This window comes from Delphinus delphis, chromosome 13 (assembly GCF_949987515.2).
Source record: "Delphinus delphis chromosome 13, mDelDel1.2, whole genome shotgun sequence".
NCBI lineage: Eukaryota > Metazoa > Chordata > Mammalia > Artiodactyla > Delphinidae > Delphinus > Delphinus delphis.
The window spans coordinates 65,226,880-65,252,338 of record NC_082695.1 but is presented as its reverse complement, the minus strand read 5'-3'; the positions used below and the strand labels follow the sequence as shown (position 1 = coordinate 65,252,338).

Here is a 25,459-nt window from a genome sequence, read left to right as displayed (position 1 = left end):
CACTGAAGGGATGAATGAACAAATCAATTGATTGCTAAGGATTACCCCTGTTGCAGTACACTATTGTTTTAATAATTAAAATTTCTGCACAATACATATAATAAAATTAAAATAAAGAATTAAAAACAGATTGAAGGAAATATATGTATATCAAATACAATTTAAAGAGTTCATTTAAGTTTTCTAGGAAAATCACAGAGGCCATAAAAGGAAGACCTAAATCTAACAGCAGTCACACCACCAGTGACTGTAAAGGAATAACCAGACAGATGACCTTGGCGAGGAAGAAAATGTCCCTTGGCATTTTTGTTTTCAAGGAACAGATATCCTTTCCCATATGAAGATCTACAAGTTGCAGTGGGGAAACCAGACCCCATTCTTGAACAAGACCCTTCTGATATTACATCCTTCACAAGGGTTGCTTTACAATTGATTGGGTGATGGTCTTAAACTGAGAATTTTCTGATTAGCATAATTACATCCCATCCTTTGCATCTTCCTAATTGTCCCTTTACAAATCATTTTCATATAATCACATAACCAAACCTAACAAATGTTGACAAATAAATGTCTTGTCTATACCTAATAATAGGTGGTCTTGTCCTAGAACTACAAACCTTTTCTTTAAAACTTTTTATTTTATATTGGAATATAGCTGATTAACAATATTGTGTTAGTTTCAGGTGTATAGAAAAGTGATTCAGTTATATATATACATGTATCTATTCTTTTTCAAGTTATTTTCCCATTTAGGTTGCTACATAATATTGAGCAGAGCCCCCTGTGCTATACAGTAAGTAGGTCCTTGTTGGTTATCCCTTTTTTTTTTTCAATATTTATTTTATTTTGGTTGAGCTGGGTCTTAGTTGCGGCATGCGGGATCTTCACTGCAGCATGTGGACTTCTTAGTTGGGGCAAGCATGTGGGATCCAGCTCCCCAACCAGGGTTCGAACCCGGGCCCCCGGCATTGGGAGCGTGGAGTCTTAATCACTATGCCACCAGGGAAGTCGTGGTTATCCATTTTAAATAGAGCAGTGTGTACATGTGAATCCCAAACTCCCTAACTATCCTTCCCCCCCACCCCGCACCTTTCTCCCTGGTAACCATAAGTTCGTTCTCTAAGTCTCTGAGTCTGTTTCTGAACAAACCTGTTTTTAATTGATTGATATTTAGAATCCATAACTTTATTTCTGGAAGCAAAAAAGAAGAATTTTGAGACGGTCCCTAAAGGGGTAATTCGTTTTCAGATCTTGTCAAACATATTCCACACTCCCTTTCTCCTCCGCCCTCCCCCACCTCTCCTAATCTCGTTCCTTTGGCTGGGAATCTCGCGAGATGTCGAGTTCTCATGAATTCTCCCGAGAACCACCGCTCTTCCTTTTCCGGTCAGCGGCCTGAGGTAAGTGTTTCTTTGGCGAGTCTTCCGAGTGGGGAATCCTCTGGTTATCGCTGGCATCCTGGCCTTGGCGGGGCCAATTTCGAGACTCTCGGGAGGAGGACTCTCGCGGCTACTGATTTCTCTCTGGGAGCGGCGTTCTGTGCGGGGAGACGTGTCGGAGTACCCCGCTTGGCGCCCCGGTGCTCTCAGGCCTCAGCGGGGCGCGATGGTTGCGAAGGGGGTTGGCCGGGCGTACAGGCAGGCTGTGGTGGTTCCCGACTCCGGAGACCCAGTGTCTTCGCGCTGAGTGGGGGCTGCTAACGCAGCGCATTTGTGGCCGCATCGAGAGAAATTTGGGGGGGGGGGATAAAGTCAAGTAGGGTCGAGGCTTTTATTCAGTGGCTGAACGTTAAATGTTTCGAGTTCAGCGGCGCTTAAAGCGGGTAATTGAAAGTGTGGAAAAAAGACTGGATTACGTGTGAAGTCGCGTGAGTAAAGGAGGTTTCTGTAGGGGGAGCCTGTAGAGGGTTGTAGGGGGTCGAGTTAACTCGTCTGAAGGATCCAGGCTTGGATTGAAACAGGCTGTGTTTTCTTCCAGAGGGTAAAAGGAATGATGTCCTTGTCACTAGTCTAGTGTCAGCACTGCTGTAGTCACTGGTAGTTCCACACGGGAAGAAACAGTGGATAGAAGGATGGCTGCGATGATGGCATTTCTTAGGACACCTTTGGATTAATCATGAAAACAACTACTCTCTGAGCAGCTGCGGGCAGCGTTTAGTACATAAACCGTGTAAGTTACTGTAAATATGTTGACAGAATTATACTTGCTCGTTTCCAGGTGACCTCTAAAAATGGTTCGCTATTCACTTGACCCAGAAAATCCCACAAAATGTAAGTGAACACGAAACATTTTTTATTTTGGCGTAAGAGGCAACAAGATGCCCAGAATTAACCAAAACTTTTCTTTTTGGTATTTTTTAGCATGCAAGTCGAGAGGTTCAAATCTTCGTGTTCACTTTAAGGTATGTGAATCATAGTTATGCTCTAAAAGAGTTGCTTCACGAGTTCTAGTGAGTATTTTTTAACCATTCTAAAAAGGTAGCTGCGGTGATGCATTTCTTAGGACACCTTTGGATTCACCGTGAAAATCAATCGATTTTGAGCAGCCACCTTTTGGTCCGTGATCATCAGTATATAATGAGTACTTTGATTTAGGATTTGTGGAATTGGGTAAAACTACCAGAGAACTGCTTGAGAACCTAGTGTGCATATCAAGATATGGGACACGTAATTGTAGTTCATAAGATGATGGAGAACGTATTAAAGTGAGTAAACATGCTTAGGGTTCACTTGTTTCCACCTTCAAACCAAACCTCCCTCGGCTCATAATCACAGATTTTTATTCTTCATTGTATCAGCTCACGTCCTAATACATGGAAAGGTTTTGGCTGTTGATAAATGTTGACGTGTTGAAAATGTTAGAATTTAATGTTTAAAATTTGTGATTTTTAAAAAAATACATGGTTAACTCACAGCTTATATTATTTATACTTAGAACACTCGTGAAACAGCCCAGGCCATTAAGGGTATGCATATCCGAAAAGCCACTAAGTATCTGAAGGATGTCACTTTAAAGAAGCAGTGTGTGCCATTCCGTCGCTACAATGGTGGAGTTGGTAGGTGTGCCCAGGTGAGAATTCATAGTTGTCATTTAAAAAGACAAACTGTTAGAGAAGGTGATTGGAGGGAGTAAGAATGGCCATGATCTGCCTTTAATCAGGCTCTTTCTGGTTGCTGTGATGACAATCTTAGGACACCTTTGGATTAACCATGAAAAAAACCATTTTCTGAGCAACCTTGGTGTTGGTTAAAATAAACTCATCTTGTAACATTGATTTAAATTGGGGGAAGTGACAAATGGGCTCTCTGGTTTTGTTTGTTTTTTAGGCCAAACAGTGGGGCTGGACGCAGGGTCGGTGGCCCAAAAAGAGTGCTGAATTTTTACTGCACATGCTCAAAAATGCAGAGAGTAATGCTGAACTTAAGGTACCCAAACCATAAATATCTTTATACATGTAACTTGGATTGTTATTCAGTTAAAGTTGCTGTTGTCCAGATTTATTTCCTTGATTGTCTTGCTTTCTCAAGTAGCTAAATTCTCCATTAAAAGAATTCTCTTAAATCTCTACCTCCAGTTTCCAACAGACCAAAATTTTTGTCTGTAAAGCATTTCAGGAGCATGGTCTGCAGTTACTTCAAGCTTAAGTCTATAGAATTTCCCCCCCTATAATCCCAGTACATGCAAAAGAAACGCTTTTTTTCCCTTGAGTATTTTACCAAGGGTTTGTAAACTTTCTTGTGCCATGGACCTTTTTTACACTATGGTTTGTGAATCCCTTCACAGGATATTTTAAAATATAATAAAATATGTACTATTCCAAAGGAACTGTGATTGCCGTAGTAATGATTAATGTGGTTTGTTGCCTACATTCATAGTTGAGAGGCATTAAATTTCAGTTAGAAGTTAAAACAACTATGTTTAACTGAACAAAACCTGTGTCAACAAAACAGGTTTATCCATTTGAGGAATTATCCATTACCCTTTTGCATTTTGAAAATTGGGTCAGAACTGGAATTAATGTGGGTCTGTTCAGCTGTAGCCCTTCTAGCTGCTCAGCCTTGCTGTCAAAATCCTGTTTATCATCAAGGCTTAGAAATAGACATAGACGCTACCGGATCCTGTAACTCCACTCCTTTATGAATGCCACTTACAAACTTGGTGCATTTAGCACGGAGTTTTGGTAGTTAGATTTAAGGAAGGACACTTAGAATAAAGGTTAAAAAAAACTGCTTGAACAAATATGCTATTTAAAGTCCTAAGGATTGCCTTTCAAATTATTTTTTTTCAGGCAGGGACTTGAATGATGCAGTTTGTGGTATTAAGATAAAGATGTTACCTGATTTTGTTCCAGGGCTTAGATGTAGATTCTCTGGTCATTGAGCACATCCAGGTGAACAAAGCCCCCAAGATGCGGCGCAGGACTTACAGAGCTCATGGTCGGATCAACCCATACATGAGCTCTCCGTGCCACATTGAGATGATCCTTACTGAAAAAGAACAGATTGTTCCTAAACCAGAAGAGGAGGTTGCCCAGAAGAAAAAGGTCAATTACTTAGTCTCTGCTCTGTTTATTTGGTGTGTTAGATTTGTGGTTGCTGTGATGACTAACTTAGGACACCTTTGGAATAACCATGAAAGAAGACTATTCTGAGCAACCAGCAACCTCTTCTAACCATTTTATTTTGGCTTTCATGGGTCTCATTAGTTTCTTGATTAACAGTGAATAGTAACTTTGTATTGTTCAGTATGTTAAAACCATGTGATTATCTGCTTATGTCCCCACCTAGATGTCCATAGCCAGTTCAAATGCAACATGTCCAAAACTGGGCTCTCCTCCCTACCCCCCAATAAGCTTGTTTTCAGTATGTTTAAGCCTGAAACCTGGGAGTGATTCTTCACACCTAATGGTGTGATCCACCTAATGGATTTGTCTTCTATTGATTTTATCATTAAATGTTATCCTCCATCCTTGCTGCCACTTAGTTCTAACCAGCTGGGCACCCTGGCTGCCGTCTTGATTATCTCCTGCTTACTACTGTGATGTCCTCCTGGCTGCCCTTCTCCCCATACCACTTCTCTACGCCAAAGGACTCATGTTTTTCCCTTTATGTTGAAATTTCCAATTACTCTTTCATTGAGATACAATCTTCTGGAATCTTAATAGTGCATTTTTCTTTTCTCCAGATATCCCAGAAGAAATTGAAGAAACAAAAACTTATGGCCCGGGAATAAATGCTGCAAAAAATAAATGCAAATGAAAGTAAAAGCAGAGTGTTGGTTGTCTTAATTAGTAAATCTGTTTCAAGTGTCATCACAAAATGGATCAAATGTTTTCATAAAACATGCTGTTTTGCATCTTTTGGTGCTTTGCGTAAAATGGAATTAGAACATGGGGAAATTTCTGAATCTCTTTTCCACCCACTTTATTGAGGTTTAACACACTGTACAGTCTTCAGTAGCATTTAGTATACTCATTTATGCATCCGTCAGCACAGTGAGTTTTAGAGTTTTTCATTATCCCAAAGAGGAACCTTGGTAGTGGTTGGCTGTCACCTCCCCCCAATCCAGTGCTGGGTGACTACTTGCCTATTTCTGACTGTAGATTTGCCTATTCTGGACAATTCATATAAATGAAATCACAGTGTGACCTTCCTCACTGGCTTTGATTTGCTTGACTTAGCATGATTTTTTCAGGGTTGTAGCATGTACCTATGGTTCATCATATCATTTGGGGCTTTTTTTCTTTTAGCTGTTAGTGTTGCTGTGAACTATAAAAGTTCCTGTGTGGGCATATTTTCCTTTCACTTGGGTGTATACCAAGAGTGGAATTCCAGGGTCATAAGGTAATTTTAATGAACACTGGAGGAACTGCAGGACTCCTAAAGCAGTTCCGTTTACAGTGCGACCAGCAGTGGTTCGAATTTCTTCATCGCTTAGATTTCGCCGATTATAGCTGTCCTAATGGGAGGAAAGTTGTATGCCCATTTCTTGTAAAAATACCCGCTCAAAGGTGACGATGTTAATTTTCCCTGCTCTTGAATTTAAGACCCTTGTAGCAGGGTGAGTAGCTTAGCCTCGACTGCGTTCGAAAACATCCTAGCCATCACCGCAAGCTTCCCTGTTGGTGGTGAGTCACCGGTACAGGCGCTTATCCTCTCCTGGGTTCGCGTCGTAGATCTTGTTCCAGTGACCGGGCAACTGGGGAGCAACAGCGCTTCCGCCTCGCCCGCAAGCTCTAAGCTGATTGCCGGGGCTGCGCCGGAAGCTGCCGCCGTCCCCGCAGGGCGTCACCGTTACGTCGGGTGCGTCATCAGGCTGACGCAGGCGCTCCTTTGTCGGTCCCTCTTGCCGCGCCCTTAGGGTTGGCTGCGGCACGTCACCCCGCGAGCCTCCCTCCGGAAGCCTGGACACCGTCACTGGGGCTTGGTGGCCGCGGGTGAGCGGGGCTGGGTGGGTCCGGGCAGCGGCCGGGGCTTCGGGGTTCTCCTGCCCTCAAGGTACACCAGCGCCCCTGCCCTGTGCCTCCCCCTGCGTCGGTCTCCACCCCTTCCTGCCTCCGTCCGCCTCTCTTTGCTTCAGGATCCGCTCTCTGGCCTGCCTTGTCGGTATCACTTTTTTATCGTCGTCGCCACCATTCGCTCGTACTCTCCCCTGTCTTTCAGTCCTTGCCTTTGACTTAGCCTCTCCCGGTCTCTTTTGTCTCCAGTGAAGTGATCCGCCGACCGGTCACTTAGAGGAAGTGGCGTACCCCCGCCACAGCTGCTCTTGTTCTCATAGAGCCTCCGCCTTTTTCTGTTCCATTGTATTGGACTAAGTCGAATGCAAGAAATTCCTCTCCTCCACGTTTCAATCCATCTTTCTCGCTGTGTTGTATATTCGAGAATTGGCTTGGAGAGAGTAAATAAAATCATGATTTTATCAATTTATCATAGTCACCTTCTAGACCTCTAAGCCATAATTATAACAAAATAATTAGTACTAATTGTTCTTGAGAATTCATTTAAAGCACAATTTCAAGTAGGTAAAAACCTGAATCTTTATGATGGAGGGATTGCCTGTCATCGTATTAGCTTAGTGCTCGGTAGCATTGCCAGTTGTTTTGAAGGGTTTTAGTTGCGTTTGAAAGTTTGGTAGAAAGGGGAATAACATGATGATCGTGTTTGGGGGAGAGAAAATGCAAGAGCACTGAGCTAGGAAACCAGAATTAGGAATTCTGGTTTTAGCCAGTTCTAGTTACTTGTTACCTGCAGTGTGGACTTTGGACACACTTATGGTAGCAACATTTACGTAGTACTTAATATATGCAGACACTGTTCTGAGCTTTGTATTCCTATTAATGTATCTCATCCACACTACATCCCTGTGAGATCGGTACTATTATTGTCCTCTTTTTACGCATGGGAGAATTAAGGCACCGTCTGGTTAAATAATTTGCCCAGGAACGCTATCTAGAAAATGGTGAAAGCAGGGCTCAAATCCAGGCAGCTGCCAGCCATCCTGTTTGATTATCATGCTATGGTACCTAAACCAGTAAGAAGTCTTTTCAGATCAGATTCTAAATGTCTAGTAGCCAAAAATTATGATTTCTTGAAAAATGCTGAAAAAGACTCTTGCTCGTTTGGCTTATTTTGATTGATTCTTTAAAATTTTGGAACAAAATATTTTGCCAAATTCTAAAATTATTTTAATTTGTCTAGGGGACTGTTTTAAAGACTCCAGTTACGAATCCCTTATAAAAGAGTTGGTCATTCCCTGATACACATTTACTTTTTTATTTGTTTACAGCTCTTGTAATTCATTTCAAAGCCACATTCAGATTGGATTATGTATACCACTCTTCACTTGTGTTGTGAATCATTTTAAATTGCCTGAGCGTAGCAGTACTTACTCATTTACCACTAAATACTACTTAGCTTACAATATTTTGAAAACAAGTTTAACATGCTGAATTATTAGCCTTATGCACTGTTCTGAAGTTTCTTAGTTTTTAAAGCCTTTGCTAAGGGATTAAAAATTCTTGTAAATTTAAGAGGTCTTCGGTTTAATTGTGTGTTATGGAAGTAGTATTGGCTCTTTTTCAAGAAATTGCTGATCTTGAGAAATTCCAAGTTGACTTCTAATTATCAAGGAAATTTAGGTGTTAATTTTTGGAAATGGACAATTGACTTATACCAATAATACTAAATAAAACTTTTATTACTCAATACCCCTTTATTGCCATTAAAAAGAAAAAGCACATCTGTCAAGGGAGAGTTGTTGGCTGGGAAAGGCCAGCCAGTATGCAGCCTAGAGGTCTTCCAAAGTGATATCTTAGTGAGTTCCGTATTACAAGATTTGCCCTTAGCATTGTTCAGTCCCTGGAGATGATTAGGCCCTGGGAGTTAATTCACACTAAACTGGCGTATGTCAAAATTACCAAATTCCTTAATGTTTTTGTGCCTCCTTTTCTTTATCCGTAAATGGAAATGCCAGGGTACCCAACCTCACTGGGTGTTTTGAAGATTAAATGAGTTGATACATGTAAAGGGCTTAACTGCCTAGCACCCCGCGAATGATGGTGTCATTCCTTTATCATCAAATCTGTGGTTGTGGAGCAGTGATTGGAGAGGTTTGGAGGCAGGTACCTCACTATTATTTTCAGGTCTGCCACCTGTTATTCTTTTACCTTGTAGATAGCAGCATTTTTATTTAATAGACTTGCTTTAAGCTAATACCTGTAGTGTGATTTAAGTTTTTCCTTCAGTGTAGAAATAGTCTTTTCATATATCTTAATCTAGGTAAATTCCTTCAGTCATTACTCTATGATGATCTAATTAGTTCTTCCTTCTTGTTTATCAGCAGTTCAGGATCTTAAGCCTGGGACAATGGTGTGCATTCCCTGCATTGTCATTCCAGTTCTGCTCTGGGTCTACAAAAAGTTCCTGGAACCATATATATACCCTCTGATTTCCCCCTTTGTTAGTCGTGTGTGGCCTAGGAAAGCTATACAAGAATCCAGTGATAAAAACAAAGGCAAAATAGACTGTAAGGTAAGAACATTAAAATGCCTTGAATAAGGGGGCATGGGGATGCAGGATGAAATACTTGGCTTTTGGAAAGGCAAGTTCTTCCAACCAGAAGCTTCATTAATGTGTCTAAATTCCCTTCTTTTTTAAAATAGGGGTTTTGGATTTTTATTTGTAATTAACGTTTGCTTTAAACTAAGGTTCTAAACTAGTCCTCTGATTGATACATTTGCTTCTTGCTTTATGGCCAGGATAATAACCAGTATTTCCTGAGTGGTAAGAGTAATGGTAAATAGTTAATAAATAACAAGAAATGATTCTAAAATAAGCCAAGTTTCACTGACTGATAACTTTGATAAGAGATTTAATTGGTAGGATCATAGAGGGTTTTTTTTTTTTTAACAAAATGGAGTTATTTTTTTAAATGAGTATTTAGACAACTCTGTTGTCTTTAGTGTTGGTGATTGTTAAATACAACTTCGTGTTCAATTGCACAAATTTAGCCATCCTGCACATTTCTAGAAGTAGTTTTTTCATTCTGAAGTTATTGTCTGTTTTTAAAGAGAATATGTCTTAAAATGTATGTCTGTTTGTTGTAATAATATCTAAAGTGGTTTTTCATTTTAGGGTGCAGATATAAATGGATCACCAACAAGAGGACCAACAGAAATCTCGGATAAAAAGAAAGACTAATGTGATGGTCCCAAAGGATCTCATTGTTTTCAAAATGGATCTGATAGTATGAAGCACCTTCTTTGTAATTGTCTCTGATCTTTTTCCCTGAAACCAGAATTTGGGTTAGATAGTTTAGATATTTACCTGACACTAATCAGGAAATACCTGGTATTTGTATTTCAAATGTAGCTAGTTATATTTAATGACCTCATTCCTGAGTTCCTTTTTCATTAAAGTAGCTTTCATTTCTTTTATTGCATTTTTAAAAATATGAATAAAGAAAAGGTTCGTGCCAGTAGACACTGTTACTAAATCAGTCCCTAAAAATCCTTGGGCCTCTAGCTTTTATTCAGGCTCTTCAAATTTGAGGAGTATAATTTTACTGTGGGGGCTTCCCTGGTGGCGCAGTGGTTGAGAGTCCGCCTGCCGATGCAGGGGACGCAGGTTCATGCCCCGGCCCGGGAGGATCCCACATGCCGCGGAGCGGCTGGACCCGTGAGACATGGCCGCTGGGTCTGCGCGTCCGGAGCCTGTGCTCCGCAACGGGGGAGGCCACGGCGGTGAGAGGCCCGCGTACCACAAAAAAAAAAAAAAATTATAAAAAAAAAAAAAAAAAAAAATTTTACTGTGAAAGAGTGCAGTGAGACTGTGCAGTGAATTGAAAGGTAGTTTTTGGAGATGATAATGACTTGAAACATAAAGATGTAATTACTGTCTCACTCAATGGAGCAGCTTATCTATGAGAGTAGTAATTACTGTTTATTGCTCTGAGGAAGATAGGAAAGACAGGGAAATGGGGTAACCTCTCTGAAAAATGGAACATCTTTTACGTAAATGGCTAATGTATATTATAAAATTCTAATTCTTGTCGCATTCCTTCTGTTCCTACAAATATATTAAATATTCAGTTTAGCTTGTTGTTCTTTTTTCTTTTAAAATATAAATACTTAAAAGTAAGATTTTTTAACCACATCAGAAGTCAGGATTGTAATAATGTGATGGCATCCGGATAGTTATGGGGGCAGCGATATTTTTTTTCTTCTTTTTTTTTAAAGTTTAGATTGTATCAGTTATTTTGTTCCATAATAAGACACCAAAATTCGTGGTTTTCAGCAACAGTGACGTGACTGCACAGTTATTTGCTGGTCTGGGCCTCTCCACATGATCTTTCATCCCCAGGCCTCTTCATTTTAGTGTAAGGATCTATAAATATTCAAAGACGATGAGACATATCTTCATAGAATATTTATTTTCACTGAAGCAAGGAGAAGTTAGAAAGGACTCCCCGCCTTGCGTCCCCAGGGAAGTCCTGGGTCCTAACTGAGGCTCTGTTAAGCTGTGTCTGGTCAAGTCATTGATCCACCTTGGACTTCCTTTGATATAAATGTGTTTCATCTTTTCTGCCCCAGCCTACCTGAGGGATAAGATAAATTCTCATTAGCAACTAAATCCAGTTGATTAGTTTGTTTTTTAAGGTATTAAAAACTATATTATGAAAATAGCAGATGTTCATAGTAGAACAATGCAAGGGCAGGTTAAATGAAAAGTTAATGTTCTTTCTCTACTCTCATAACTTTGTTCTAGCTCCACAGATGTAACCACTATTAGCTTTTTGTATAGTCTTCTAGCAACTTTCTTAAAATATATCATTTTTTAAAAATCAAATAAGGTCTATAATGTCCTTACTCCCATAGTCCCCAAGGGCTTTACTCATTTAGCTGTTGCTTTTGTTTAGGATTTATCTTCATATTTTAAGTGATACATGTATGTGCAGTTTTTGGAGCTATCAACTTTAAACATTATTGACTTCCTGCCGTGGTTGAGATACAGCTGTTTTACACTGTAGTCCCTCTGCTTCTCCCACACATCCTCCAGATACGTTTTGTAAATTTTGGTTAAGTCATTGATCAGTGTGTATATCATTATGCATACTCCAGATGTTTTCCATTTGCCCCTCCAAATCTCTGCTCCCTCACCCTACTCTCCTGCTCAAGAAAGCTGTATGGACTACATCAACAGGCTTCCTATGACCTCTGGGATCTGTTGGTTTGGCCAGTGGTATCTGCAGCAGGAGATGGGAGGGAGGGAAGGAAAGAGTGAGGTCAGGGTATTTATTCCCTTGGCTCCTTCCCTTCAAGGTCTCTTCAGGTCAGATGTGTTCCTCAGCCAGAAGTCACTGTACCTCATGGTGACCAACTCCACATGACCCCTTTCAGTTTCCACTAATGTCTCCCTTTCCTTGTCTTTTTGGGCCTAGGGTTGATGGCATCTGTTACTACTGGCTTTGGGTCACTGCTTTATCTTGAGCGTACCATCTGCTTCTTGCTGGACACTGATAGGATGAGCAGGTGACTACTGCTCACTGCATAGATTGTGCGTGTAGTGCGATTGAGTTTCCCTTCACTTAGAGCATCGCTTGCCTGCAGTTACTCATTACCTTTTTCTCCCCGTACACTTCCCCTATTGACGAGTTGTTGCCCAGGCCCGAGGCACAGTGGCAGTCCTTGGGACTTTTCTTCACCACTCCTGTGTTGGATCTCTTGTTCCCTGGATCCCATATCTTCCTCTGTTGGTTTACTCCTTAATTTTTCCTGTAGCATACCAGTTTTTCTAATTCAGTACTCTTAAAAAGTTGAGATGGATAATTTTGAAAAGTGATCCCCCAGATCACTCCAGTTCATTTAAACCTACCTTCCTGAGAATCACCGGTCTTCTAAGGCCTTTTCTGCTTCTAGCAGTCTCCCACTAGAGCACTGGTTCCCAATCTTGTATTTTCACATACTAGTAAAAAAATATTTTTAAAAAAGTTGAGGGGGCTGCTACACCGTTACCAACTTTTTATTTTGCCAAGCGGGAATATATTAAAAGGCTGTGACTTATTATCACCATTATTTCATAAAAGAAGACATTTTGACACCAAAAGAGTGAAGAGGAACATGGGAATAAAGGATAATAGTAGCCCATTAGTGTGAATACGTTTATAAAAGATACATTTGTTTTTCGTGAGAAATTCACAATTTTCTCCATATTTTTCTTTTTTTTTTTTTTGTCAAAAGCTTTTTCTGCATCTCTTGAGATAATCATATGGTTTTTATTCTTCAATTTGTTAACATGGTGTATCACATTGATTGTGTATATTGAAGAATCCTTGCATCCCTGGGATAAATCCCACTTGATCATGGTGTATGATCCTTTTAATGTGTTGTTAGATTCTGTTTGCTAGTATTTTGTTGAGGATTTTTGCATCTATATTCATCAGTGATATTGGTCTTTAATTTTCTTTTTTCGTAGTATCTTTGGTTTTGGTATCAGGGTGATGGTGGCCTCATAGAATGAGTTTGGGAGTGTTCCTTCCTCTGCAATTTTTGGGAAGAGTTTGAAAAGGATGGCTGTTAGCTCTTCTCTAAATGTTTGAAAGAATTCACCTGTGAAGCCGTGTGGTCCTGGACTTTTGTTTGTTGGGAGATTTTTAATCACAGTTTCAATTTCATTGCTTGTGATTGGTCTGTTCATATTTTCTATTTCTTCCTGGTTCAGTCTTGGAAGATTATACCTTTCTAAGAATTTGTCCATTTCTTCCAGGTTATCCATTTTATTGGCATAGAGTTGCTTATAGTATTCTCTTAGGATGCTTTGTATTTCTGCGGTGTCTGTTGTAACTTCTCCTTTTTCATTTCTAGTTTTATTGATTTGAGTCCTCTTCCTCTTTTTCTTGATGAGTCTGGCTAATGGTTTATCAATTTTGTTTCTGTTCTCAAAGAACCAGCTTTTAGTTTTATTGATCTTTGCTATTGTTTTCTTTCTTTCTATTTTATTTATTTTTGCTCTGATCTTTATGACTTCTTTCCTTCTGCTAACTTTGGGTTTTGTTTGTTCTTCTTTCTCTAGTTCCTTTAGGTGTAAGGTTAGATTGTTTATTTGAGATGTTTCTTGATTCTTGAGGTAGGCTTGTATAGCTATAAACTGCCCTCTTAGAACTGCTTTTGCTGCATTGCATAGGTTTTGGATCATCATGTTTTCATTGTCATTTGTCTCTAGGTATTTTTTGATTTCCTCTTTGATTTCTTCAATGATCTCTTGGTTATTTAGTAACGTATTGTTCAGCCTCCATGTGTTTGTGTTTTTTATATTTTTCTACCTGTAATTCACTTCTAGTCTCATAGCGTTGTGGTCAGAAAAGATGCTTGATATGATTTCAGTTTTCTTAAATTTCCTGAGGCTTGATTTGTGACCCAAGATGTGATCTATCCTGGAGAATGTTCCATGCGCACTTGAGAAGAAAGTGTAATCTGCTGTTTTTGGATGGAATGTCCTATAAATATCACTTTATCGGGTCTCTTGTGTCATTTAAAGCTTCTGTTTCCTTATTTATTTTCATTTTGGATGATCTGTCCATTGGTGTAAGTGAGGTGTTAAAGTCCCCCACTATTGTGTTACTGTCCATTTCCTCTTTTATAGCTGTTAGCAGTTGCCTTATGTATTGAGGTGCTCCTGTGTTGGGTGCATATATATTTATAATTGTTATATCTTCTTCTTGGATTGATCCCTTGATCATTATGTAGTGTCCTTCCTTGTCTCTTGTAACATTCTTTATTTTAAAGTCTGTTTGATATGAGTATTGCTACTCCAGCTTTCTTTTGATTTCCATTTGCATGGAATATCTTTTTCTATCCCCTCACTTCCAGTCTGAATGTGTCCCTAGGTCTGAAGTGGGTCTCTTGTAGACAGCATATAGATGGGTCTTGTTTTTGTATCCATTCAGCAAGCCTGTGTGTTTTGGTTGGAGCATTTAATCCATTCACATTTAAGGTAATTATGTATAGGTATGTTCCTATGACCATTTTCTTAATTGTTTTGGGTTTGTTTTTATAGGTCCTTTTCTTCTCTTGTGTTTCCCACTTAGAGAAGTTCCTTTAGCATTTGTTGTAGAGCTGGTTTGGTGGTGCTGAATTCTCTTAGCTTTTGCTTGTCTGTAAAGCTTTTGATTTCTCCATCGAATCTGAATGATATCCTTGCCGGGTAGAGTCATCTTGGTTGTAGGTTCTCTTTCATCACTTTAAGTATAGCATGCCACTCCCTTCTGGCTTGTAGAGTTTCTGCTGAGAAATCAGCTGTTAACCTTATGGGAGTTCCCTTGTATGCTATTTGTCGTTTTCCCCTTGCTGCTTTTAATAATTTTTCTTTGTCTTTAATTTTTGCTGATTTGATTACTATGTGTGTTTCTCCTTGGGTTTATCCTGTATGGGACTCTCTCTGCTTCCTGGACTTGGGTGGCTCTTCCCTTTCCCATGTTAGGGAAGTTTTCGACTATAATCTCTTCAGATATTTTCTCGGGTCCTTTCTCTCTCTCTTCTTCTTCTGGGATCCCTATAATGTGAATGTTGTTGTGTTTAATGTTGTCCCAGAGGTCTCTTTGGCTGTCTTCATTTCTTTTCATTCTTTTTTCTTTATTCTGTTCTGCAGCAGTGAATTCCACCATTCTGTCTTCCAGGTCACTTATCCTTTCTTCTGCCTCATTTATTCTATTGATTCCTTCTAGTGTAGTTTTCATTTCAGTTATTGTATTGTTCATCTCTGTTTGTTCTTTAATTCTTCTAGGTCTTTGTTAAGCATTTCTTGCATCTTCTCGATCTTTGCCTCCATTCTTTTTCTGAGGTCTTGGATCATCTTCACTATCATTATTCTGAATTCTTTTCTGGAAGGTTGCCAATCTCTACTTCATTTAGTTGTTTTTCTGGGGTTTTATCTTGTTCCTTCATCTGGTACATAGCCCTCTGCCTTTTCATCTTGTCTCTCTTTCTGTGAATGTGGTTTTTGTTCCACAGGCTGCAGGATTGTAGTTCTTGCTTCTCCATATTTTTCTTTTTATGGTTGGTGAAAACTTTTTTTTTAATAAATTTATTTATTTATTTTTGGCTGCATTGGGTCTTCTTTGCTGTGCGTCGAGCTTTCTCTAGTAGCGGTGAGCGGGGGCTACTCTTTGTTGCGGTGCGTGGGCTTCAGTAGTTGTGGCACATGGGCTCAGTAGTTATGACTCACGGGCTTAGTTGCTCTGCGGCATGTGGGATCTTCCCGGATCCAGGATCAAACCCGTGTCTTCTGCACTGGCAGGCGGATTCTTAACCACTGTGCCACTAGGGAAGCCTGGTGGGTGAAAGCTTATCACCCATCCTTGGTCTGGACTTGGTAGCCACTGTTCTATACCACACGACTATTCTCTTGCCCCCAACCCCAAAAATCAATTCTGACATGTCAATCTATATTATATATATGTTAAGAGTAGAGTCTAGGATTCCAAAGCTATACTCTTAAATTGTCTTAAAATATTGATCCCCTACAGAGCCATCACAGCTGCTGATACCTTGTAAGACCTTAGTGGGAATAACTGGGAAGAAATGGAGAGGAAGAGTGTGGACTAATCAGTGTGGACTTGTTTTCAGTGTTTGATTTTGATCACCTTTAGCATGACTTTTTAACTTACCTGGTTTTCAGTAGCTTATTTTGCCCTAGTTAACTTTAACTGCATTTCCTGTCTCTGTGAGACAGGCTCATTTTCTCAGATAGTTCTCTGAGGCTCACCTGAAAGACTTGGGTTTTGTTTCATCTTTTTCATTACTAAGTGGCCTTCCTAGGAAACAGGTGAGTCAGCACTTCCCCAAAATGACCACGTCTGATGTGTTGATCTACTCAACAGGCTGATGGGATTGAAAAGAACTTTTACCCACTGATCCTAAGCCTCTTGAACTCTCTGAAGCTAAATGTCCTAGGTTCACTCATAATCAAAAGGAAAAAGACGAGGGAAGTTCCCTTGTGGTTTCCTCTCCATATAGCTACTGGCTAGTTCTATCTGCAAAGCCATATTCATTAATATGGTAACAGTTCCTTAAGAAAGAAACAAAGTCTGTGGGTAGATGTATTTAAATGAAGTAAGAGGTTAAATTGAGAAGGTATGACTGTGAAGGGCAGTGTGTGGTGGAGTAGTTGCAGAGTATACTTAAAAACTCTAAATGTTGAGCTGGTATGGACCTTCAGATACACCTAACCCCATCCTCTCATTTCTACTAAAATGGCTCGATGGCCAAAAAGAAAAAAGTTAAAAGAGGTAGCCTAGATGCTGGAACCGGGCAGGTCTGCAGGACTGCCATGTACAGTTGTGCTATGTGCACTGCCCAGTTTCAGAGAGCACCATTCACACGACGACAGTGTAAATGATGTCTCTAGATCTACACATTGCACATCCACAATCCTGCTCAGAGGTCCTGCTCCTGACATGTAAATCAGCAGATGAAGTTTCACACTTCCTTGGTGTATTCATTTTCTATTGTTGCATAAAAAATTACCACAAACTTAGTGGCTTAAAACAACACAAATTTATTATCCCACATTTTCTGTAGGTCAGCCATCCGGGTATGACATGGCTGGATTCTCCACTCAGGGTTTCACCAGGCTGAAACTAGGACGTTGAGGTTCTTGTCTGGGCTTCCAAGTTCACTGGTTGCCAGCAGAATTCATTCCCTTATGGCTGTAGGACTGAGGTTCCTACTTTCCACTAGTCAGCCAGGGACTGCACTTAGCTCCTAGAGGCTAACTGTGGTTCCTGGGCATCTGGCCCCTATAGGCAACTCACAACATGGATGTTCACTTTCTTCCAGGGCACGCAGAGCACCTCTTTGACTTCTAAACTTCTGGGACCAGCAGAGAAAAGTCTCTGCTTTTAAAGGGCTCATGTGATTAAATCAGGTCCAAATAATTTCCCCAACTTAAGGTCAACTAATTTGGGATTAATTACATCTGCAAAATATCTTTACAGCAGCACCTAGTTTAGTATTTGATTGTTGTTTGGGAGAAGGTGTGCGTACATCAGGGGCCGGGAAGCAAGGGGGACCATCTGAGAAGTCTGCCTGCTGCACTTAGCCTCTTTCTTGACTGATGATTCTAGTCCTTCTATTCCTAGAGTCCACTTTGGATTTAAATCTCATGGTTTCCACCTATCAGTGTCCCCAGGATACACTGATTTTAAACTCTTCGGCATTTATAATTGTGAAATTTAAAGAGCTACTCGGCATAGTCTCATCTAATTTGATGATCAGAAATCATTTCAGAAGAGGGTAAGAGGAAAGCAGTTAGTGTATTTTACAGAAGAAGAAAGGCTCATAAACATATGGAGACACATGTTTCAGCAGGGAAATGCAAATTAAAACCACAATGAAACAACATAGGAATGGTTAAAATTAAACATCAAGAGTTGGGAGGATGAAGAACAGAAAGTGTTTGTATATACTGCTGGTGGGAGTGTCAACTGGTACAACTGCTTTGGAAAACAACTTGGCATTCTCCAGTAAAGTAGAACATGCACTTACACTATGCCATTCCATTCCTAGGGTCTAGATACCAGAGAAAACCCTGTATCTGTGTACCAGGAGATGCACAAGAATATCCTTAGAAGTGTTGTTTATGTAACAGCCCAAACAAAACAAAAAACCCACAAAAGTTCATGTAAAGTAGGAAGGATAAATAAATTGGTATATTAAAACCTTGTTATAATGCTTTAAGGAGAGTTCAAAGAATTCCATTATGTAAACTTTGGGGTAATATCATTTTGGGTTAATGAAATAATGGGGGCAAGCTTTTTTAGCTCACCTGATCAAGGGATCCAAAAGCCAGTCAGCAATTATTTTATGTCTAAATTCACAAAATATGTGTATACTGGAATACTATGTAGCAGTGAAAAATGAAAGAACCCACAAGTAATTACGTTGCATGATGTATGAAGAGTGGTTACTTCTGGGGAATTGGAAAGAAGAACAAGTGAGCTTTCTAGGGTGCTGGAAATGTTGTCTATCTCCCTGTGATTGGTGGTTACACAGATATATATTGAGAAGATATACATAAGAGAAGATTTAGATACAAGCTTAACATTTGTCAGTTTGCTATAGGCAAGTCAATAAAAAAGTAAACATAAAAGTGAATTCTTCGATGTATGCATCCACATGGGTGAATCTCGAAAAAAAAATTTGAGCGGAAAAAAAAGCCACAAAATAATATATGCTGAATGATTTTTATATAATTCAAAGATAGGCAAAATAAGCAGTATTACCAAAGTGGTAAAACAATTTCTAACAATCTAGAGAATAATTAGCATAGAAGTTAGGATGGTGGTTACCTCAGGGGAGACAGATGCAGTTAAGGAGAAGCAGAGAGGGCTTTCTGGGATATTGCTACTGTGAATGAAAAATGTTGCCTGCCATATCAGTAAACAAGGGATGCTGCAGCCGTCAAGCCATCACATTACAGCAGCAACCCCCCCCCACCTCCCCAACACTGAGCCCTAAAGGAACTCAGGGTGGAGACAGGATGCCTGCCACCAAGCCCTCAGCCACTGCAACCACACCCCAATGGTGCACTCTGAGGAGACTCAGGATGGAAAACACAGGATACTGGCCCCAGATAGCTGAGGTGCGTATCAAAGGAATGATTTCAATGAGCCCATACTTTTGCATCTCCCCATACAGAGAAAAGCGCTAAATTCATTAACTTGAGATGACTGGTTTTCTTTAACAATAATCTTTTGACTACCTGTTTTTTGTTGCAAAAACTCCCATATATCCTGGCTCCTCCCTTCCCTCTTCGGAGCAGTCCCTCCGAGCTATCTGAGAGGCTTTCTTCTGGGTTTGGGTCCTCAGAGAGTCCACTGAATAAAACATAATTCTCTACTCTTAGGTTGTGCAATTTTTTTTAGTCGACACTACAATTTCTTAGTTGGGTAGTGGGTTTAACAATATTGTTCTTTAAGCTGTGTCCATTAAATATTTCCTCTCGTGGCATGTTTCACAATTTAAAAAACAGCAGCATGGATCACCTCCCCAAACCCTTTACTTACCAATGCATCTTTCCTAGAGTTTACTATTATTCTACAACTAATACATTAATGTATTCTTATTGTAAAATATTTTAAAAATACAGATAGTGGGACTTCCCTGGTGGTGCAGTGGTTAAGAATCCATCTGCCAATGCAGGGGACACGGGTTTGAGCCCTGGTCCAGGAAGATCCCACATGCTGTGGAGCAACTAAGCCCATGCACCACAACTACTGAGCCTGTGCTCTAGAGCCCGCGAGCCACAACTACTGCGCCCACGTCCTGTAACTACTGAAGCCTGCACACCTAGAGCCCGTGCTCCGCAACAAGAGAAGCCACCGCAATGAGAAGCCTGCGTACCACAACGAAGAGTAACCCCACTCGCTGCAACTAGAGAAAGCCCGCACGCAGCAACGAAGACTCAATGCAGCCCCAAAAATATATATAGATAGATAGTATAAAAATCCCTCCTGACACCCCTCCTAGATTTTTTTTATGGTGCCTTATTTTTTTTTTCTTATTGTTGACTTTGAAGATAGACTTTAAACAATCTGAAGGAAAAGAAATTAACACGTGAACAATCTGGTTTTTTCTTCAGTTTTTAGTTGCACAGTTATTCACCTTAATTCATTAAAAATGTACTTGTTTTAAAGACCCTATAAATAGAGTGACCACCCACTAATGTGGGATATGAGTAAGTCGCCCCTCTCAGCATGGTATTTTTTCTTTAAAAAGCAGAATTTCTTATAGAAATTTTATTGATCACACAGTAGTTACAAGAATGTCAGATATAATGATGTATACAATCTAAACGTCAGGCTAATTAAGAACTTACATAATGTAAAAATATACATATTAAATGTTAGCCATGTGGACAGATGCATGCATCAGGAAGAGTAGTTGACTGGAGTTGAGGGCCCATATGCAGTAATATTGCTTTTTCTTCCTCAGTTACGATAAATAAGTGCCACTCGCAGATACAAGTTTTCCACACACATCTAAATGCACAAGGGTTAGTGGTGACCTGCTAATGTACAGTCTCGAGGGGGTCTGTGATCCTTCAGTGACAGCTCTCACAAAAACAGTACATAGTGAACCCCATGCGGGTAGTAGGAAGCACTGGTTATTTATTCTAGTTGGACTTTGAGAATGTTTCACGTTTGATATTAATATCTGTGAAGAACATGTTTCCTTCTGCTATTTTCAAAACTGACATGCACATAGAGTGGGGGAATTTTGATGACTGCTTGACCTAACAGTGATAACTGAAATACTCTTAAAAATGCTTTTTAATAACATATTTTAGTCACACACTTAACATAAAACGTGGATCATCTACAGCTTTAAGCCAAAAGGTAGAGAAAGTGTATGTCAATTTTAATGCTTTTAGTTTAGTGGTAGTTGTGACGTATGGGCTTAGGTGCTCCGCGGCATGTGGGATCTTCCCGGAACAGGGCTTGAACCCGTGTCCCCTGCATTGGCAGGCGGCTTCTTAACCATTGCGCCACCAGGGAAGTCCCTGTGCTGTTCTTATAATAAAAATTAAAATAATATATAAACATTGAGAATAGACGACAGACGACTAGGCTTAAAACAGATTGTTCAGACACAAGAGCAGTCACTGTCGCCACAGTCGGAGCCGTGGCAGCCACCGCCTGGAGCCGCCGGGACACTCCACCTCGCCGCCCGCCCAGCCTGCCGCGCCAAGCCATCAGAGAAAACCTTCAAACAGCGCCGAACCTTCGAACAAAGAGTAGAAGATGTCCGACTTATCCGAGAGCAGCATCCTACCAAAATCCCGGTAGAATGATACGAAGGTGAGAAGCAACTTCCGGTCCTGGATAAAACAAAGTTCCCGGTGCCTGATCACGTCAACATGAGTGAGCTCAAGATAATTAGAAGGCGCTTACAGCTCAACGCTAACACACCCAGGTATAACAGCCCATTTTACTTAGCAAGATGATTTAACTCTATGGAAGTCATCATAGATCTTCACACACTGGTGGTGTTGGCATAAAGACCTCTGAGATGACTTTTTCTAGTAAGCGTGGGCTCTGCAGCCAGACTGCCTGGATTCGAATCATTACTTGCGAGCTTTGTGTTGTTGGGAAGTTTAACTTCTTGGGACTGTAAAACCAGGACGATAAATAAGTACCTGTTCTGGAGGGTCATAATGACCATTAAGTGAGTTATTATACCTGAAACTTTTACCACAGTGCCTGGTATGGGTAGGTGTCTTCAAAACATCGTTAGCTAATATTAGTTTGTGACTCATCCTAGTTTGGCCCCAGCAGGAAGGAGACACTGACAACTGCACAGTAACCCCTCTAAGTCCTCCAGCAGTGAGGCAGTGGACAGCTCCTCTTAGGAACTGTGGTGGTCGGGCTGTCCAAACAGCTTTCTCGCAAGGCTTAGCCTCAGGGCTCCGGGTAAGGAAAGATGAACAGGGACTCTGTAGACTTAGATGTATAGCTGGGCTCTCCTGCAGGCAGAAGGGATTTGAGAACTAACTGGGTAGCCTCTCACTTGGCCCCGCAGGCAACACTCTGGACCTGAGGAGTCACTGCCTCTGAGTATTCAACACTGTCTGCAGCAGTGTCTTACCTGACTGCTAAGGGCTGGCATTGCAGGGGATTCGTCATCACTGCATACAGTGAGGCCTAGGGGACTGCTCAGTCCAGTCATCTGCACAGCTTACTGGCTGTGTGTCCTTGTCTGAGTCCTCTCATGTCCCTAAGGCTCAGTTCCTCACCTCTAATATAAAGAAACTTGGATAATTGCCAATGTCCCTTCCCAGGTGCAATTTTATTCGACTATCTGTTCATCCAGCCTATGCTTGAACACATGCAGTGATCAGAATCTCATTTTTCTTCCAGGTAGACCATTTCATTAATAGTAAGCTTAATTTCACTTCACCACCTATTGTGAAATGTTTTCCAGGCCATTAAATAAATTTCTACATCAACTCTTTCTCACAGGATTGTTTGCAGATTTAAATAAAATAACAGTGCATAGGTCATAGCAAACAATCCACAGTGTGAATTGTTAATTATTAGTACTGATCTTATTGTCAAAAAGTTCTTATATGGAATGGAAACCTGCAACCTGTAACTTCAGATCTGTGGTCCTAATTTGGTTCCCTGGCACACACAAAATAAGTGGTCATGCCCCCTGCTCCATATTTATCTCAAGTCTTCTCTTTAGGTAGTTGTGCATCCTCAGTTCTGTCAGCCATTCCACATCGAACATGAGACCTCTCACCATCCTGATTGCCCTTAATCTAGTTCTGGTTAATGTACAGTATATCCCTGTTAGGAGGGGCACCCAGAAGCTGGCAACTACATGTGAGTTGAGTACCATCTGGATTATGCAGGTGAATTAACATTTACAGAAAAAGGCACACTACATGCATTACTTAATTTAACTCTCACAGCAACTGTGAGATATGAGTGGGGTATTGCTGTCTCCAGGAATAGAAAACTAGTCTCACAGAGGTTAAGTAGCTGCTATGGGCTGCATGTCTGTGTTCCCCCTAAGTTTATATATTGAAACCCTAACCCCAATGGGACAGTATTAGGAGGTGGGCCTTTTGGAGGTAATTAGGTTTAGGTAAGGTCATGAGGGTGGAGCCCCCAGGACAGGATTAGTGTCTTTTTTTCTTTTTCTTTTGGCCTCACCGTGCAGCATGGGGGATCTTTGTTTCCTGACCAGGGATCAAACCCGTGCCCCCTGCAGTGGAAACACAGAGTCTTAACGACTAGACCACCAGGGAAGTCCCAGGACTGGTGTCTTTACTAGAAGAGAAAGAGACTAGACCTCTCTTTCTCCACCATGTGAGGCTACAGTGACAAGAGCCATGGACAAACCAGGAAGAGTGTTCTCACCAGATACCAGATCTGCCAGTGCCTTAATCAACAGAGGTTGGACTTCCCAACCTCCAGAATTGTGAGAAATAAATGTCTGTTGTTTAAGCTACCCAGTGTATGGTATTCAGTTATAGGAGCTAACTAAGAACAGACTAGGATAGTCTCTTTCTCAAATCATTCAGCTCATAATTATGGAACCGAATTCAAAGTCAAGTCTGACTCCAAAGTCTGCTCTTCTTTCTCAGAAAAGTTGGAAACATGAGCACTGTTCTTGGACAGGCTTGAAACAATAATCTAGAGATAGTTTTCATCCTGCTTGTGGAGAGGCCTTCTAATAGGCATAGGTCCTTTTTGGCCCTTTAGGTTCTAAGAAGAGTCAGCACCCTGTAGATGAAGACTTATTCACACACGAAGTCTGTATTCAAGTTGCAACAGAGAAAAGCTGCATGCCAGACATTGTAAACCAGCAGTTATAAAAAAACTCAACTTAGAGGTTTAGAAAGACACCTGGTCTACCCATTTGGCTCCAGTTTATGCCCTGACCCTTCTTTTCCTCCTGTTTTGTTGGTTTCTTGTTTTTCTTTTCTTTCCTTTTTTTTTTTTTTTTTTTTTTGGCTGCACCATGCAGCTTGCGGGATCTTAGTTCCCTGATCAGGGATTGAACCTGGGCCCACGGCAGTGAAAGCACCAAGTCTTAACCACTGTACCGCCAGGGAATTCCCTCCTCCTATTTTTAATGTTCCAATTTTTGTATTTCATGTGTTTTCAAGTCATTTTAAATATTTGGGGAAAGAAGAGTATAAACGAACTAACAAATGAATAATTAGCTCCAGCTCTTTCCCTTTTACTACATCATATCTGAACTGAGCTTTCCGGAATACAAGCAAGCTCGTTTAGCAGCCTGCCCTACTTACTGAACTTACAGTTATCTAATACCTTCTAGGATCCTTTTAATTTGAACCATAACTCACCCATTTTTTAAAAAGCTTTCAGTCTACAGCATTTAAAAATCTTTAATCATACTTTTTTTGAATAGGTGATATGTTTACGAGGTACAAAATTCACAGGGTACAAGAGTGCATACAGAGAAAGATTTCGTCCTCCCACCCTGGTTCCCAAGAACCCAGTTGCCCTCCTAAGAGGTAGTCAGATTTACCAGTTTCTTCTTTATCCTTCCAGAGTTATTCTCTGAAGGCATAAGCAAATACACACATATGTATGTATTTACTTTCTCTCTTTTTAGACAAAAGTAACACACAATATGCTCTGCTTGGTTTTCTTTTTTCAATTAAAAGTATATCTTAGGACTTCCCTGGTGGCTCAGTGGTTAAGAATCCGCCTACCAATGCAGGGGACACGGGTTCAATCCCTGGTCCGGAAAGATCCCACATGCCGTGGAGCAACTAAGCCCGTGCGCCACAACTACTGAGCCTGTGTGCCACAACTACTGAGCCTGTGTGCTGCAACTATTGAAGCCCAAGCACCTACAGCCCATGCTCCACAACAAGAGAAGCCACCACAATGAGAAGCTCGCGCGCCACAGCAAAGAGTAGAGCCCACTCACCGCAACTAGAGAGAGCCCACGAACAGCAAGAGACTCAATGCAGCCAAAAAAAAAAAAAAAAGTATATCTTAGAAAGAATAAGTGTATCTTGGGACTTCCCTGGCGGTCCAGTGGTTAAGACTCTGTGCTTCCAATGCAGGGGACATGGGTTTGATCCCTGGTCGGGAATTAAGATCCCACATGCTGCACCGTGTGGCCAAAAAATGAAAAAAAAAAAAGAATAAGTGTATCTTGAAGATCAATGGATATTAGGTTGTTTTCTGTCTTTCAACATTACAAAAAATACTGTATCAAAATACAGGAAGGAAAAATGGGCAAAACTGAAAGGAGAAATAATTTACAATAATAGTTGGAGACTTTAATACACCTCTCTCAATAATAGAACCATCAGACAGAAGGTAAGTAAAGAGAGGACTTGAACAACACAGTAAGCCAACTGGCTCCAACAGACACACGCAGAAAACTTTACTCAACAACAGCAGGGTACACATT

At 40.6% G+C, this 25,459-nt stretch overlaps 2 protein-coding genes and 4 non-coding genes across 9 annotated transcripts; all 6 read left to right on the top strand.

Moving 5' to 3' along the window:
* The first annotated feature begins 1,389 nt into the window (after positions 1-1,389).
* Positions 1,390-5,266, top strand: RPL17 (ribosomal protein L17). The gene is made up of 7 exons (XM_060029024.1): positions 1,390-1,400; positions 2,218-2,270; positions 2,361-2,401; positions 2,935-3,069; positions 3,327-3,425; positions 4,352-4,543; positions 5,185-5,266. Exons 2-7 carry the CDS (start codon positions 2,231-2,233, stop codon positions 5,230-5,232), a joined length of 555 nt encoding a protein of 184 aa, XP_059885007.1. The 5' UTR covers positions 1,390-1,400; positions 2,218-2,230; the 3' UTR covers positions 5,233-5,266.
* Positions 2,076-2,141, top strand: LOC132436719 (small nucleolar RNA SNORD58). The gene has a single exon (XR_009521868.1). It is a non-coding gene; the product is annotated as a small nucleolar RNA SNORD58 (small nucleolar RNA).
* On the top strand, positions 2,482-2,546 carry LOC132436720 (small nucleolar RNA SNORD58). Its single transcript, XR_009521869.1, has one exon. It is a non-coding gene; the product is annotated as a small nucleolar RNA SNORD58 (small nucleolar RNA).
* On the top strand, positions 3,171-3,235 carry LOC132436716 (small nucleolar RNA SNORD58). Its single transcript, XR_009521866.1, has one exon. It is a non-coding gene; the product is annotated as a small nucleolar RNA SNORD58 (small nucleolar RNA).
* LOC132436718 (small nucleolar RNA SNORD58) lies at positions 4,593-4,656 on the top strand. Its single transcript, XR_009521867.1, has one exon. It is a non-coding gene; the product is annotated as a small nucleolar RNA SNORD58 (small nucleolar RNA).
* A 1,031-nt stretch (positions 5,267-6,297) lies between the features above and the next one.
* C13H18orf32 (chromosome 13 C18orf32 homolog) lies at positions 6,298-10,592 on the top strand. 4 transcript variants are annotated; one of them, XM_060029028.1, is made up of 3 exons: positions 6,298-6,436; positions 8,839-9,029; positions 9,633-10,592. In XM_060029028.1, the coding sequence occupies exons 2-3, from the start codon at positions 8,865-8,867 to the stop codon at positions 9,696-9,698; spliced, it is 231 nt and encodes a 76-aa protein (XP_059885011.1). In that variant the 5' UTR covers positions 6,298-6,436; positions 8,839-8,864; the 3' UTR covers positions 9,699-10,592. The 4 variants fall into 4 exon arrangements, with proteins under 4 accessions (XP_059885011.1, XP_059885010.1, XP_059885009.1 ...); XM_060029027.1 differs by having other exon boundaries at positions 6,300-6,436; positions 8,842-9,029; XM_060029026.1 differs by lacking the exon at positions 6,298-6,436 and adding an exon at positions 6,475-6,497 and having other exon boundaries at positions 8,842-9,029.
* The last annotated feature ends 14,867 nt before the right edge of the window (positions 10,593-25,459 follow it).